Source organism: Dipodomys spectabilis, unplaced genomic scaffold (genome assembly GCF_019054845.1).
Source record: "Dipodomys spectabilis isolate Male_0828 unplaced genomic scaffold, ASM1905484v1 ptg000230l, whole genome shotgun sequence".
NCBI lineage: Eukaryota > Metazoa > Chordata > Mammalia > Rodentia > Heteromyidae > Dipodomys > Dipodomys spectabilis.
In genome coordinates this window covers 3,154,398-3,169,367 of record NW_024870907.1, presented here as the reverse complement: position 1 = coordinate 3,169,367, position 14,970 = coordinate 3,154,398, and the positions used below count along the sequence as shown (strand labels likewise).

The 14,970-nt window shown below is 52.4% G+C and overlaps 1 protein-coding gene across 1 annotated transcript in view; it reads left to right on the top strand.

Annotated features, from left to right (window-relative positions):
- The window catches only part of Efcab6 (EF-hand calcium binding domain 6), a 157,117-nt gene that overhangs the window by 95,425 nt on the left and 46,722 nt on the right, over positions 1-14,970 (top strand). The window contains exons 16-20 of the mRNA XM_042697964.1: positions 2,753-2,867; positions 3,896-4,029; positions 6,940-7,172; positions 10,674-10,770; positions 12,126-12,244. Coding sequence (XP_042553898.1) covers positions 2,753-2,867; positions 3,896-4,029; positions 6,940-7,172; positions 10,674-10,770; positions 12,126-12,244 — 698 coding nt within the window. The remainder of the gene's footprint in view (positions 1-2,752; positions 2,868-3,895; positions 4,030-6,939; positions 7,173-10,673; positions 10,771-12,125; positions 12,245-14,970) is intronic.

Sequence of the window (14,970 nt, the reverse complement as noted above, 5' to 3'; positions counted from 1 at the left end):
CAATCAGCACTCAGCACTCAGCACTTGGCACCCAGAACTTGTTAGTGTGCTGTGGAATGTTGGTACTTGTAAGGAAGACCCCCCCCCCATCACACCGCAGGGATGGCAGGCGTGGCTCCATGGTGAACGAGAGTGCCAGGCCCTGGTGTGCCACTCTGAGGAACCTTCTCACAGAAGTGCCTCCTAGGAAAGGCCCAGCGACATAACTGTCTTTTAAATCTGTTGACAAACATTGCAAGAGCCTTCCATTGTGCTAGAAATTGCCGAGGGTTGTGTGACTCCAGTTGATTTGCTGCTGTGTTAGTCTGAATCATGCCAGGGAGCCCCTGCTGAGGCCCCAGAGGCCCAGTGCCCCTCCAGAGGAGGGGCTTGCTGGCCATAGTCTCTGCAGTGGCCTGTGGTGCCCTGTGGCTCTCCATGCCCGTGGGGGCTGCTCCGGCTGCCACAGCTCTGGTGTTTCACGGTCCTCCAGGCTAGGAAACATTTGCCTACAGACATTTCTTCCTCTCCATTGCATATGTTTTTGTGAAAGGACTAAGCAGGAAGAATTTGCAATGAATAATTCATGTGTAATTGTTTTCAAAATACGGAGTTGTTTTTCAAAGCAAGCAACCCATCTATTCAATGCAGAGACCCACTGCCTCTGGGTGCTCCTGCGTGGGTTCAGCTTCTGTCTAAACCCTCGTGCTGCCCCAGAGCTGGACCCTGGCTCAGATGGCCTGGGATTCTCAGTTGTGCCCGGCAGGCCCTCAGGCGGGCCTTGGAATTTCGCTTCATTCCCTCTTCTCGGAGCCCTCACCCCAGCCACGCCACAAGCCCCAGCCCTTCCCAGCGCTGCTGTAAGCACACCTGCCAGCCTCCTCCAGACAGCTCCACACAGGCCTCACAAGGCCTCTGGGGCTACCTTCCCACCATGACACAGCATGGAGGACTCCAGGGTCCGAGCTCACGGCGCACAAGGATGGACCACCTGCCACGTGTAGACCAGAGCCGTCAGAGCTCCAGCGTGAGACAAATACAGAAGAGCTCTATAGAACCATCGCAGGTTCTCGTCCTTTCCTTTTGGGAGCCAAGGCCCTTCACCAAGCCTCCAGTCAGCCTTCCCCACATGGGGTTGCCCCTGAGGGCCCCAGGGCTCCATAGCGCTGTCCCCTCCTTCCTTCCCTGCCAGTTCTTGTCTACTCCTGCCTCTCCTGCTCCTCATCCTTCTCACATTGAGCTCTTCATCATTGTGATGTGACCACACTCAGCCCCTCAGCCTGCTAATTCTAGTCACCTGTTGAAGGCAAGTCTCGCAGGCACCTGAAGCCTGTTTCCCCTGCTTCGGGGGCAGGTGGGCAGGAGTGGGAAGAGTACCTTCTCCTGGCTCCACATAATGCCTGGCACGGAGTAGCCAGTGTGCCTGTTAAAGGGCCTGCTCACACCTTGCACATGTGCCCTGCATGTGCGCCATGCCCGCTTGCCCTGCAATACTGGTCGCACGCCCCGATCCCCGACCAAGGGTGCGGGGCTCAGCAGAGAGGTGAAGCACAATGTGTCATGCTGTGGTCAGGATCGGGGATACTGGTTCCCCCAGCGGGCCACTGGGCCTTCTGCCTCCCAGCCACCATAGGTCCCTTGTGCCCCGCCCCCACATTCTCCGTTAGTGTCTATAAACCTTATACCTCTTGGGGCTTTCTTCTATTTTTTCACACCTGAGCAACATTCCACAGCCCCACACACTTCCTTCACAGCCCTCTCAGGAGAGCCTCTGGCTTTTGCCCCTGGTGTAATGAACCATCATGGCCAGCTCTGACACTAGACATAGATCCATTTTGGGTTTTTTTTGTTGTTTTTTTTTTGTTTTTTTTTGGGGGGGGATCCGGTCATGGGGCCTGAACTCTGGACCTGGGCGCTGTCCCTCAGCTCTTCAGCTCAAGGCTAGCGCTCTACCACTTGAACCACAGTGCCACTTCCGGTTTTTTTCTTTTTGCTTATGTGGTGCTGAGGAATCGAACCCAGGGCCTCAGGCATGCAAGGCAAGCGCTCTACCACTGAGCCACCTTCCCAGCCCCCATAGATCCATTTTGAATGATGATTCTTTGGCCATTGCTAGAAGAAAAACCATGCCTCCTCAATGTGACTAAGAGATGTCTTCCCTTTGTACCCCAGCTCCCTTGGGGTGCAGCCTCCTCCATGAAGACAGCTGGCTGGGGTGTTGACTGACCAGCTATTGACCCAAGGATGCCATCTGCCTGGGCCATTCAGCAGTCCTGTTCCCCTAGGAAGACAGTTGCTGTTGGACGTTTGCAGGCCAGGGAGGTGCAGGAGGCATGTTTTTTCCACTACCTCCACCCCATGCTCACAAATGGACTGAGAGAATGGATGGTGGGGGGGGGGGGAATGTGCCCACAGCCCTTCCTGTGAACTGTGGGGTGTGAGGAAATGAGAAGTCCCCTCACACATCCCGCTTCATTGTGTTTGTGTGTCCTTGGACATCTGTGAGTAGAGGTCTGACTTAGGAGATTGAAAGCAGCATCTTGGAAGAGGGCTGCTGGGTTCCCACTTGAGCCAGTGGTTCATTCACAACTCAACAGACATAGGCTGCCCTCTCTGGGGCCCTGGGAGCCGGGAGCCCTCCCTGCCCACAGCAGCCTGGGTGAGGGCAGACAAGTAACAATGGTGGGCTGGAGCCCAGGGCAGGGCAGGAGGGCCGGGGCCCAATTGTGACAGCTGGGGCCCTGATGGCTCCCCTCCCCCCTGTCCCCACCAGGTCCTGGAAGACAGTGGGATGCCCATGGAAGACACTCAGTTTGCTGAGCTCATCTCCAAGATAGGCTACGGGAAGGAAGGGATGAGCTACCTGGACTTCGCAGCGGGATTTGAAGGTAGCTTAATGGCAGGCGTACGCCACCAGGGCATTTGCCTGTGGCCTGCAGCGCAGCCGTGCTGCTCCGGTCCAAGCAGAGAGGTGCCCAGGCCATCTGGGACTGGGGACATACATTTTTTTGCTTAATTTTCTCTGAGCCTCAGCCCCTTCCTTCTGCTAAGTTAAATAGAATTTCAAAGGTGGAGCTCAGCCTGAATCTCCTGCAAACTCAGAGCACAGATGGTCATCCTAAGTGATACTCCACAGCCTGCCTCTTCAAAGGACCCGTAGCCCTTGAGTTCTACCTCCTGGACCAAGTACCTTGCCTTATGTCTATAATCGCAGCCATTCAGGAAGCTGTGATCTAGCGGACAGAAGTTTTTAGACAGCCCAGGCAGAGAAGTCCGCTAGACTTACACTCTCTCCCCTACACTTCCCCTCTTTCCATTGGGGGGGTGAGCAGGCAGGTGTGATGTAGTTGCTGACCAGAAGATTCTAGAAGCCCATGGGCCTCCACTCAGCTATGCAGCTCAAGCATGCCTGAGGCCCCAAGGCCCCTCTGAGCCCCATCTCCTCTGTAAAAGAATGAGGTGCATTTCCGAGGAGTTAAATAAGATGTGAGAAGCTATGAGGATGGTTGGAAGGACTTAGATATGTGAAGGGCCTGGCATGGGCTGACGGGTGGGGGGGTGGTCAGGAGGGGAGTCAGCCAGCAGGGCGTGATCGATGCACGCCTGTCAGCAGGACATGACCCCAGGAATTCCTACCTTCTGTCTCCAGGAATTGAGAGGGGAACAGGATGCTGTCCCAGACCTGGAGAAAGGTCGGGGCTGTGAGACAAACCAGGACGCGGAGTGCAATGCCACCTCGCAATGTGGGAGCAGGGGCCTCGGCGGCCGAGCTGACGCCATGAGCGTCCTAGGACACAACCCCTGTGTTGCAGTTTACAAGGCTTTGAGAAGAGCAGCTCACAGAGAAGCTGTGGGCAGCACTAATGGAGGTGTTCTTTTTTCTTTTTTTCTGTTTTTTTTTTTATGTCTGTTTCAGATTCTAAAATGAGCCAGCCAGTGGCATCTCCAGCTCTCTCCCCACTTCCCTCCAAACCTTCCTCGAGCAGCCACTTAATAACCGCAGAGGAGTGCCTGAGACTCTTCCCCAAGCGCCTGAAGGAGTTTTTTCCGGTAAAATGTGACTTGCCTAGGGCTCCCCTCTGCTCTCCACCCTATAGCCCTCCCTGGGGACTTGGTCAGAGAGGGATGGGGGGGCTGGTTCTGAGCCTCTGCTCTCCCTCAGTCAGCCTGTACTTCATTGGGAAGGAGGGATCCCAGAGCCTAGCGCTGGATTCGTGCTGAACGCTGGCTGGACCACTGAGGCCCTGCCCAGGGGCCTGGTCTAGTCCAAGGCTCTGGTAGTAAATGGACAATTTCTGGACACTTGGGTGCTGAGAAGGGTGCTGAAGCGTCCTATGAGGCCCACCATAGTGGATTTCTTGGAGCAGGTGCCCTCATGTGCTGGGCCAGAAAAGGAGGGAGCCAGCCATGACAGGCAGATGGCAGGGAGAGACAGAGCCGACTCCAGGCCCGCTGGCCAGAGGCCTGGCTTGTAACAGCTAAGATGGAAGGAGAGGATGGTGGTATTGACAGAGGCGGGGAGACTGTGGGTAGGAGAGGAGTTGATAAAGCGGAGGGTGGAAGGCTCCAAGCCAGGAAGGAGGCAGAAGGGAAAGGATTCTGCCAGAGGGGAAAGGGGAGGGGGATAACCGGCAGAGCAGCTCCAAGGGGCAGTGCTAGGCATGGCGCAGTGTCTTCTGAACTGCCTTCCCGTTCTGACTGCCCATTGGAGACCCCTCTGCCCCCACGCTGGGATGGCAATGTGCGCCTGTCCCCACGTCTATAACAAGATGCTGGAAATGGCAGGGTGGCACTCCAGACTACACCCAAGCAGGGAGCAAGACCCTATCTCCAAAACAAACTGTGTGGAAAAGGGCTGGAGGCATGGCTCAGCAGTAGAGCAAATATGAGGTCCTGAGTTCAAATCCAGAGCTGCCAAAACAAGAGCAAACAAGATGAGACAGACCAGACCCACACCAGATCTGGGGTGCACATTTTGGTACCTTGGTTTCACTTGGTGGTATGTCCTGCACATCAAGCACCACATAGCTCTCAGGATGAGCCCCGTCCTCGCCCCTCCGGCCCAGCTCTGTCTGTCTGGTCCAGCCTCTGCAGCCGCAGCTCAGACCCCCACCCCGCTCACTGCACACTGTCGTCCACACTCTGCCCTGAGCCTTTGCATTCTTTTCTTTTGCCTGTTTGACTTTTCCTCCTCCTGTTGTCAGATAACGCCCACCTAAGCTTCTGGAGTTGGTGTTTCCATTTTACAGCTGGAGAAACCGAGGGCTGGAGATGGAAAGCACCTTACACAAAGCCACACACCTAGTCAGTGTAGTCAGGAACTGGAGTAACAGTTAAATGCAAATCCTGTAGAATAAAGTGAGGAGCCCTCATTGTGGGAAGTGGAAGGCAAGGAACTGGGGAATGGTTCCAATGTGTGCCCTTGTGAAGATTATGCACTAGGAATGAATGGGTCCCACAGTCTCTCACTTGGTGGTGGTGGTGGTGGTGGTGGTGGTGGTGGTGGGGTGTGTGTGTGTGTGTGTGTGTGTGTGTGTGTGTGTGTGTACTGGGGCTCGAACCCAGGGCCTCTTGTTCTTGTTTAATTTTTTTCCACTCAAGGCTGGTGTTCTACCACTTGAGCCACACCTCCAATTTCAGCTCTTTTTCTGGTTTCTTGAGCATTAGAGTCTTTAGGATTTATCTACCCATGTTGGCTTTGAACTGTGATCCTCAGGCCTCAGCCTCCTGAGTAGGTAGGATTATAGGCCTGACTCACCAGTGCCTGGCTGGGAAGGGTGCTTCCCTTGTGCTCTGCAGGGAGCCTGCTGGGGGGGCGGGGAGGTACTGGCTCTGAAAGGAGGAGGACCCAGGACTCAGGTATGTGGTCTGGTAGACTGGTTAGAGTGAGCAGCCACTTGCTCAGGTGGGAAAGCCTGGGGTAGAGGCAGACTGGCTAGGGGCCAGGAGTTTTTCTTGGCCTTGCTCAGTTTGACATTCAAGAGATTACACTGCCCGCCTCATTTGGAGATGTGTACTTGGAGCTGGATGGAGTTAGGATTGCCAGCAATGGATGGGCATGTAGCCCTGGAAGCCCCTTGGCCAGGGGCCATAGCTCCTGAAGAGGAGGATCACTCAGAGAGGCAAGACTTCCGTAGTATTTAGCAGAGTGATTGCACACACGGATGAATGAATGAATGAATGAGAGGATACAGACTGACCTTTCCACAGTCTCTATGCTTCTCATCAGACCTGAGCCATAGCAGGGCCTTTCTGTGCCCCCTTCCCGTCCCTGTGGCAAGCACCATGCCTCCAGGAGGCCTGTGGGTAGGGGCAGCCTCGGTGGGATCCAGACATTGGTCCTGAAGGGATCAGGGGGCCACACTGGCCATCTCTCCAGCCTGAGTCCCAGGAGGGGTATGATGGGAAAACACAGGAGTTGGTCCAGATAGAGCCTCACATGTGCTGTCTGGCTGTAGGCAAGAGGAACAGGGCAATCTGCATTTTAGAGCACTTAACCCACCAGAGCCCATCTCAGGGCTCTGCCTTGCACTTCTCACAGTGGGCCAGACATGTGGAGCCTTTCTTTGCGATGGCGTTTTACAGTGGGATCCCTGGCCCCAGCAGCACCATGGACAGCGCAAAGGGTTTGCAAGGAGGGATGGCGGGCCAGGCTCCCCTGCTCCACCACCAGGGGAGCCCCGTACTGCTCCACAAAGCCTGGGGAGCACTAGCCAAGCCCAGCCCCTTCCCTTACCCCTCATATGGGAAGCACAGACGCCAAACAACTGCCATCTCCAACTCCCCGTGAGCAAGGTTCCCCATTCCCAGGAGAAGCCACCGGGACTAGGAGGCTAAGAGAGCCTCCCAAATGCCCCAAAGCCACAGCCGAGGGGTCCGGCTGGCAGTCCCTGCACACGGGCTGGAATAGAGTGCCTTTAAATACTGGGAAGGGCTTTGACATGTGCCTTTTGTTTCTAGGATCCCTACGCTGCCTTCTTTAAGATAGACACTGACATGGACGGCATAATCAGCATGCATGATTTTTACAGACTGCTTCTGCAGCTACTGCTCAACATGAAAGACGATGAGTTTGAGCGCTTCCTTGGCCTCCTTGGCTTGAGACTTAGTGTCACTTTAAATTTCCGGGAATTTCGAAACCTCTGTGAGAAGAGACCCCTCAGAACAGATGATGCACCCCAAAGACTCATAAGGTGAGTCTCCTCACTTGGCAGTTACACCCCCTTGCTTCTGGAGACACAGGGACCTCCTTCCACTGCTGCTCACCACCCATGGCCCCACCCCTGGCCACAAGAAGTCCCCATACTGGGCCAGACAAACCCCTCCCCTTGTGCCCCTGGCCCCTCCTGAAAGCGTGGACCTCCTAAAGGCAGAGTAGCATCCCAGCTACATGGCAGCAGCCACAGGCAGCATGTGTTCATACGCAGGCTAGCCAGTCAGCTTCTCCCTGCCCAGTTGTGATAACTAAAAGTCTTGGTAAACCTAAGAAGATGACATCTGAGTATCACAGTTCAAAGACAGTCCGGGCAGACAAATCTGAGACTCTTAACCTCCAGTTAACTAGCAAAAGGCTAGAACTGGAGCCTTTGGCTCAAGTGGTGGAGTACCAGCTTTGAGTCACAAAGCTAAGCCAAAGTGCAAGGCCTAGCATTGAAGCCCCAGTACCAGTACAAAAAAGAAAAAACAAGTTTTGAAATGCTGAGTAGTGTGCTGACACGTGAGAGGCCTTTCTGGCAGTTATCATAATAGCAGTTCACTGTGGTGCCCAGGCCTGGAGGGTCCTGTGGCCCTGGGGCTTCAGCCTGCCCCAGTAGCCACAGCCCCCAGCAGCGCAGCCCTGTGCCAGGCCGTGCCACCTCCTGGCGAGGCCACAGAGCACCCTTCACTCTGGCACTCTACTTGATCGACCTCTCCAGAATTCATAGATTGTATATTGGTTGCCACTAAACAAATAAAAGCAAGAAAATGACTTCAATCTCTTGTGAGCAAAACAGTCACATAACAGGAGTTGGACACCTGTATCCCATAGCCCAGGGTCGGAGTTGCTTTAATGCGAGACTTGATTGCTTGGCATTAAGACATAACAAAAAAAATCCAAAGAATTTTCTAGAGGATGTACACAGAATTAACATGGGAAATTTTTCAACCACACAGTGGTCTTCCCTCCTCAGCCTTTCAGTCTGCACCAGTTCACCTCCTGGGTAGTGAGGGCTGAGTCTGTGCTGAGCGCTGCCTCAGGATTGGTGGAAGGGAGCTCAAGCTGGGCTCCAGGTGTGGGCAGGAGTGGGTGAGGGGCAGGCTGGAGGATGGATAGCTTGTTGCAGAATCACAGAAGAGCAGACGGGGGTGAGGTGGGCCTGGGGGACACCAGAAGGCCAGGCCGGCCAGTGGGGCAGGCTACTGGGTGCAGGCAAGGAGGCCCTGTACCCTAGGCAGGGGAGTTACATGCCCTGGGGTCTAGAAGGATCTTCAAGGAAGTGAGACTAGAGCTCCTAAGACCTGGCTTAGCCTCAGGCAGTCATGGGGAGACTATCTCAGAGAGCTCCGACAGTGCTGCCTACACCCTGCCCACCTTTGAGGGGTGGTGGGCAAGGAAGGGAGCCCAGTTGGTGGTGGGGTGTCCCTCCGCTGCCTAGAGGGCTTGCCTTTCCCCCTCTCCAGCCTCACACTTCCCATCATGCCAATCACCAGGGCTTCCCTTTCTAGAAGCTTCCTTCGCCTTTGGCCCCTCACCCTCTCAGCTACTTTGAATCATCAGAACACATTGGAAAAGTTCATTACTTTGTGGAAAAGAAGATTCTCTGTGTGTGTGTGTGCATATACGTGTGTGTGTATGCACACGTGTGCATGCACGCATGTGCACACGTGCACACAGCTACTTGGGCTTGAACTCAGGGCGTTTGCACTCTCATTTGGCTTTTTTTTCCCCTCAAGGCTGGTCTTCTACCACTTGAGCCACAGCTCTACTTCTGGCTTCTTGTTGGTTGGTTGGAGATAAAGAGTCTCCTGGACTTTCTTGGTCAGGCTCTCAAAGTCCAATCCTCAGGTCTCAACCTCCTGAGTAGCATGAGGATTATAGGCATGAGCCACTGGACGTGGCTTTGATCTAAATTCTGGTTTACTGTCTATTTCATGGGTCAGCTACTGCGAGAGGGGCACTCCCTGTTTCTTCTCGTCCTGTTGCTTCATGTTTTTCATGTATCTTAAAATGCCAGCGTATTAGTTACCCAGTGACTTGTCTTTCTGCTGCTCCTCCTTTATTCCCAAAGTTTCACACTCCCTCCCACCAGCGTTTTCCTTCCCCCAGGAACTTCTGTTAGTGCATCTTTGAATCAGTGACATTGTCTCAGTTTGCCTTCATTGAGAGCATGCTTATTTCTCTCACATTCTTAAAAGATTTTGTTTTTACAAAAGATATATGGAGTTTGGAGTTGATAATGTAAAAGTGGTAAAAGCATGCCATGGTGCAATCAACCTTCCAGAAACCTTGGAGTTAGGTAAAACAGAGGGGGTCTGTAGTACAGAGTTCCAGATTCTTTTCAGCCCTTGAGATTCTGTAACTCTGTAGAGCCCGGTAGGCAGTTGGAGAGAGACATGGCACCAAAAAAGAAGGTGAGGCCAGGTCCAGGTGGTACAGCTCTGTGGGTAAGCCACTCACCTTGTAGTGGGGGATGTTTGAGGGCAGGAGGAGACAGGCAGTGGCAGGAAGCCATACAGGTGACCCTGGAGGCAGGAGTTCACCAGGCCACAGGTTGTGACGCATGCATTTCCTTGATTGTGTGTGTGTGTGTGTGTGTGTGTGTGTGTGTGTGTGTGTGTGTGTGTATACTGGGATTTGAATGTAGGGCCTCACACTCTTGCTTTTTTTTTTGTTCAAGGCTGTCACTCTACCACTTGAGCCACAGCTCCACTTCCAACTTTTTGCTGGTTAATTGGAGATTAGAGTCTCACAGCCTTTCTTGCCCAGACTTTTTGAAGCTTGATGTCCAGATCTCAGCCTCCTGAGTAGCTGGGATTACAGGTGTGAGTCAGTAGTACTTGGCTCCTGGTTATCGTAGTAGAGGAACAAGCCAGGCTGTCCAGCGTTCCTGCAGCCCCAGCCTCTGTCGGGTTTCACTGTCACCTGTCTAGGACCAGGCTCTCTTTGAACATGTTTGTGTTGTCTATCATTTTCTGAGTAAATACAACAAAATTCGTATCATCTTTAAATCCTACAACTAGTCTTTGAGCACCAATCTCAACTAAGCAATGGGTATTAATATGTGCTTTACCATCTACTTGGGTCTGTGTTCTCACCCAGCTTGCAAGTTCAGAAATACAGATTTCAGTTGTTTTTCTCCTAAGACCCTTAATGATAAATTATGTTTCCTGCCTCTGGGAATAAATGAGCCCTGTTTGTTTTGTGTTCTGCAAAAAAGTAAAAAAAAAAAAAATTGAATTGTATTTATCTGAAAATAAACAGGAACTTAAAAGTTTAAGAAGACTTCCCTACCATGCAGCTGGGGAAATAAGACTATATTTTAAGAATTAAGTTAGACCAGATGTGAAGTAACAGACTTTAATGATATCTTTGAAAGAAACAGGGCGGGGGTGGGAGGGCGGGGAAGAGGAGGATAGGGAAACCCCTTGGGAGATTCATGAGCCCATTAAATATAAGCACAGTTGTTTATTTATTTATTTATTTTTCTTTTAAGAACCAAACAGAAAGTTGCAGATTCAGAACTAGCCTGTGAACAGGCTCATCAGTATCTTGTTGCCAAAGCAAAAAACAGATGGGTAGACTTGTCTAAGGTAAGGAAATTATTATTCCCTTAAAAGGGAATGAAAAGAAACCCATTTCAAGCCTGCTGGATCATCCAGCCTCTGGGACAGGAGACAAGTTCGCTTATCCAATTTGTTGACTTTATGTGTCCTTTAAACACTTCGTCAAACTAAAGTCTCACTTTCAGTTTTTAGAAAGTTAAAGCCATTGCAGCAGTGCACAGAGACATTACTAAAGCTTTTTCAGGATTAATAAAGTTTAAAAACTGAAATGAAAAATATGACAAACTAATTTTTCCTATTGGCTTGAACTCAGGGCCTGGATGCTGTCTCTTAACTTTTTCCCTCAAGGCTAGTGCTCTACCACTTGAGCTACAGCTCCAATTCTAGTTTTGTTTTGTTTTTCCTGGTTAGTTGGAGGCAAGAGTCTTATGAGCCAGGCATCTGTGGCTCATGCCTGTAATCCTAGCTACTCAGGAGGCTGAGATGTGAGGATCACAGTTCAAAGCCAGCCCAAGCAGGAAACTCTGTGAGACTCTTATCTCCAGTAAACCACCCAGAAAACCAGAAGTGGTGCTGTAGCGCAAGTGGTAGAGTGCTTACCTGGAGCTGAAGGGCTGAGGGACAGCACCAGGCCCAGAGTTCAAGCCCCACAACCAACCCCCCCCCCCCCCCGAAAAAAGTCTTATGGACTTTGCCCAGGCTGGCTTGAAACTGTGATCCTCAGACCTCAACCTCCTAAGGAGCTAGGATTACAGGCATGAGCCACTGGTGCCTAATTCTACAAAGCATTTTAAAACTGATGCTTCCACTTAGTTTCATTTGGTTCTTGTTATTGGTTCTTTCCTGGTCTACTCCTACTGTGAGGTTCTGTATATAACTTTTAATCCCTTTAGTTACCTGTCCTGAGGCCTGTGTCCTCTCTCCTCAGTATGGTAGCCTGGCTGTGCTGGCCCACACCAGATAGCCGTGTGCTGGTGCTCTGATGCTCTGCACAGGCCACTAGGCAGACCCAAATTTTTCTGGCTGCCCTGGAGGTCAAAACGTGTGGTCTGGGCCTGGTCAGTGCATACCGGCGGGGGTGAGCCAGGCATGCCAGTGGGCAGCCTCTTCCCTACCCTCTGCTAGCTTCCCCTTAACTGCAGACTCACACAGGTCCACTTGAGGACGGAGAAAGAGCCGCCTCTGTCTGCAGCACACATGCATGCACATTCACACACACATGCACATGCATGCTCACATGTACACATGCACATATACGCTCCAATTAAGTGATGGATAGGAAGACTGGATTTTTCCAGATTTTGACCCCTGATGACACTTATGTGCCCCTTACACATGTAGCGTGTCTTACAAGCTCCTAAGCCCACCTTGTACCATTGCAGAACTTTATTGAAACCGACACAGAGGGCAACGGCATTCTTCGGCGGAGGGACATCAAGAATGCCCTGTATGGTTTTGACATCCCCCTCATGCCACGGGAGTTCGAGAGGCTTTGGCATAGGTAAGTGGCATCTGCACTCTTTACTCTGGTTTCCAGGGCTGCTTCCTGCAGCAAATGCCACACAGTCTTTCACTGCAATTCAGGGGAAGTGAGGGCAGGGATTTCTTGTTGATGCATGGTCCTGCGTTCTGTGATTTCCCCATGGAAGACAGCTACAGAAGTAGATGGGTGGAAAACCAGGCTATGCCTGCACCACCAGTACTGGGCCTGTGAGGTTTGTGGGTCCATAAGCCTTGGACTGAGGAGCCTACTTTCACTAACTTAAAGAAACAAATTACTCTCCCAAACTAAACTCTAATAGGACTTGTTCAGTTGACAGATGAGAAATGAGCAAAAGAAAAAGTGCTTCCCCAGGACTCAGATAGGAGCCGAGGTGGCACAACTTTTATACCTAAGTCATCTCTGGAATAAAAGAACCAAACCTCAGGCAGCTGGAAGTCATTTCCTGACGGCCTCTTAAACCGAAAATACAACCTAACTTTCTTTTTTCTTTTCTTTTCTTTTTTTTTTTGGCCAGTCCTGGGACTTGAACTCTGGGCCTGGGCGCTGTCCCTGAGCCTGTTTTGACTTACGGCTAGCACCGTACCACTTGAGCCACAGCACCACTTCCGGCTTTCTCTGAGTAGTTTAGTGGCGATAAGAGTCTCATGGGCTTTCTTGCCTGGGCTGACTTCGAACCGCGATCCTCAGGTCTCAGCCTTCTGAATGGCTAGGATTGCAGACGTGAGCCACTGGCACCGGTTGATTTTTACAACTATTTTAGATTACATGGGAGGGCCGCGCGCATGCGCCCTTCCACACAGGCAGCAGCGTGTGAAAACGCGCGCGCATGCGCCCTCTTCCCACAGGGGGATGACGTGTGAGGGCCTCGCGCGTGTGTCCTCTTCACACAAGGGATGACAGGTGAGGGCCTCACGTGCATGCGCCCTCCACACAGGGGAGGACAGGAGAGGGCCGCGCACGCATGCGCCCTCTTCGCACAGGCGTGCCTCCACTGGAGGCAGATACTGTGTGCTTAGGGACCCTGCCCGGAATACACATATTTTACCCTGGGTCGAAGACTGCAGCGGTCAGACCTGTCCGCGGTTGCTTCGCTGGCCTCACACTGTGGATGCTAACTGGTAAAGATCCAAGCTCTGCAGCCAGGAACCTGGGCGTGACTCTCGCCTCCCTGCAGCTGACCTGACCTAGTCCTGTGCCTCTTCCCGGGTGGGCCCACAGTCTCTGACCTTTGCCTTGTACATACATTCAGCAAGCAATGTAAGCCCCTTGGCTGGATGGGGGCGTAGAATGAATGCATACCACCCAGGGTGTCCCCAGTCCCTTACAGTGGGAAACGGCCTGCGCAGTCCCAAGGGGGCAGCGCAGGCTTCAGCCATCAGTGACAGCAGCTGGGCTTCCAAGGTATGGTCTTTGTGCTTTTATTTCACTTACGTCTTCATATAAAAATGTGGAGAGACACAGGAGCCCAGAGCACCAAGGCGCCCCACGTGTCAGAGGCCATGGGGAAGCTTTATCCCGCAGTCTTCCTGCTGCTTGTCCCAGCAGCCCTCCTCCTGGCACCCCATCCCCCCACTACGTGGCCTCTTCTAGCTCCTTCTCTCCTAGCCCAGCCCGCAGTCCCCAGTAAGCTCTGCCAATTATAGCACGGATTATTCTGACTTTATTTCATTAAATGAACTACTTCTAAGGAATATTTTGTACTGTATGTACATTTCAAAAAATCAAATTAAATCTATATTGATTTGGGATTTTGTTAGCTGCTGTCTTTTGTCCCAATTGTTTTATTGTGCTAAAAAGCACATAATACAAAATTTACCATCTTTACTATGTAAGCCTGCAGTTAAGCCGTGCAAAATATATTCATAATATCAGGCGTCATCTCCATTGTTCTGTTCGTCTTATGAAATTGAAAATATTAGGCTGACTTCTAGGCTGAGTAGTTGGAGTAGCTTCTTGACCAGGTTAACAAGACCAGTATTTCCCTGGCTGCCCCTCCCCCACAGCCTGGTGTAGGACAGGGTGGTGGTATATCAGGTGACAGGTGTGCCACCCTCCATGGCTCAGCCTGCAGGGAGAGGGCAGAGCTCAGAAAGTTCCGAGGCTGGTGGAGCCCCTGGCCTGGCAGTGTGGCTGTGGCTCGGCCTGCTTTCTTTTGGCCAGAGCCCAGTCACCTGGCCACACTCACCCATCAATGGCGGTGGCAGGTGCTCCACATAGGTGTCCAGGGGAGAAGGAATGAGGTGGGGCCTTGTCATGGTTTCTGTTTGCCATGTGTAAGGCACCTAGGAAGAGCACGCAGGGCGGTGGGGGGGAGCACGCTCCCAGTGTCCAGTGGGACATGAGAAAGCAGATGTCCTCAGCAGGTGAGGGCTGAGGCTAGGAGAGGGCTAGGAGGCTGAGCTCAGGCCAAGAGGCCGTGGCTGTGGGGCAGGTGATTCGGCAGAGGAGGGGCTGTGCTGAGATCCTGGAACTGTTCCCCAGATGCCAGGGTCCAAAGGGACCCAAGAGTCTCTTGGTGATGAAGATACCATCTCCAAGCCAGCCAAGTTCATCCTGACCCAGCCGGGAGTGGCAGCCTGTGCCAAGCAGAAAGAAGAGCATGGCGCGATCCTCCCTCACCAGCACCATCATACAGTGAGAAGCAAAAGGAAGACCACAGGTGGAGGACCGCTGGGCAGGGGTCCTCTGTAAGGGCCCCCTACTGAGTCCATGACGGTCACTGC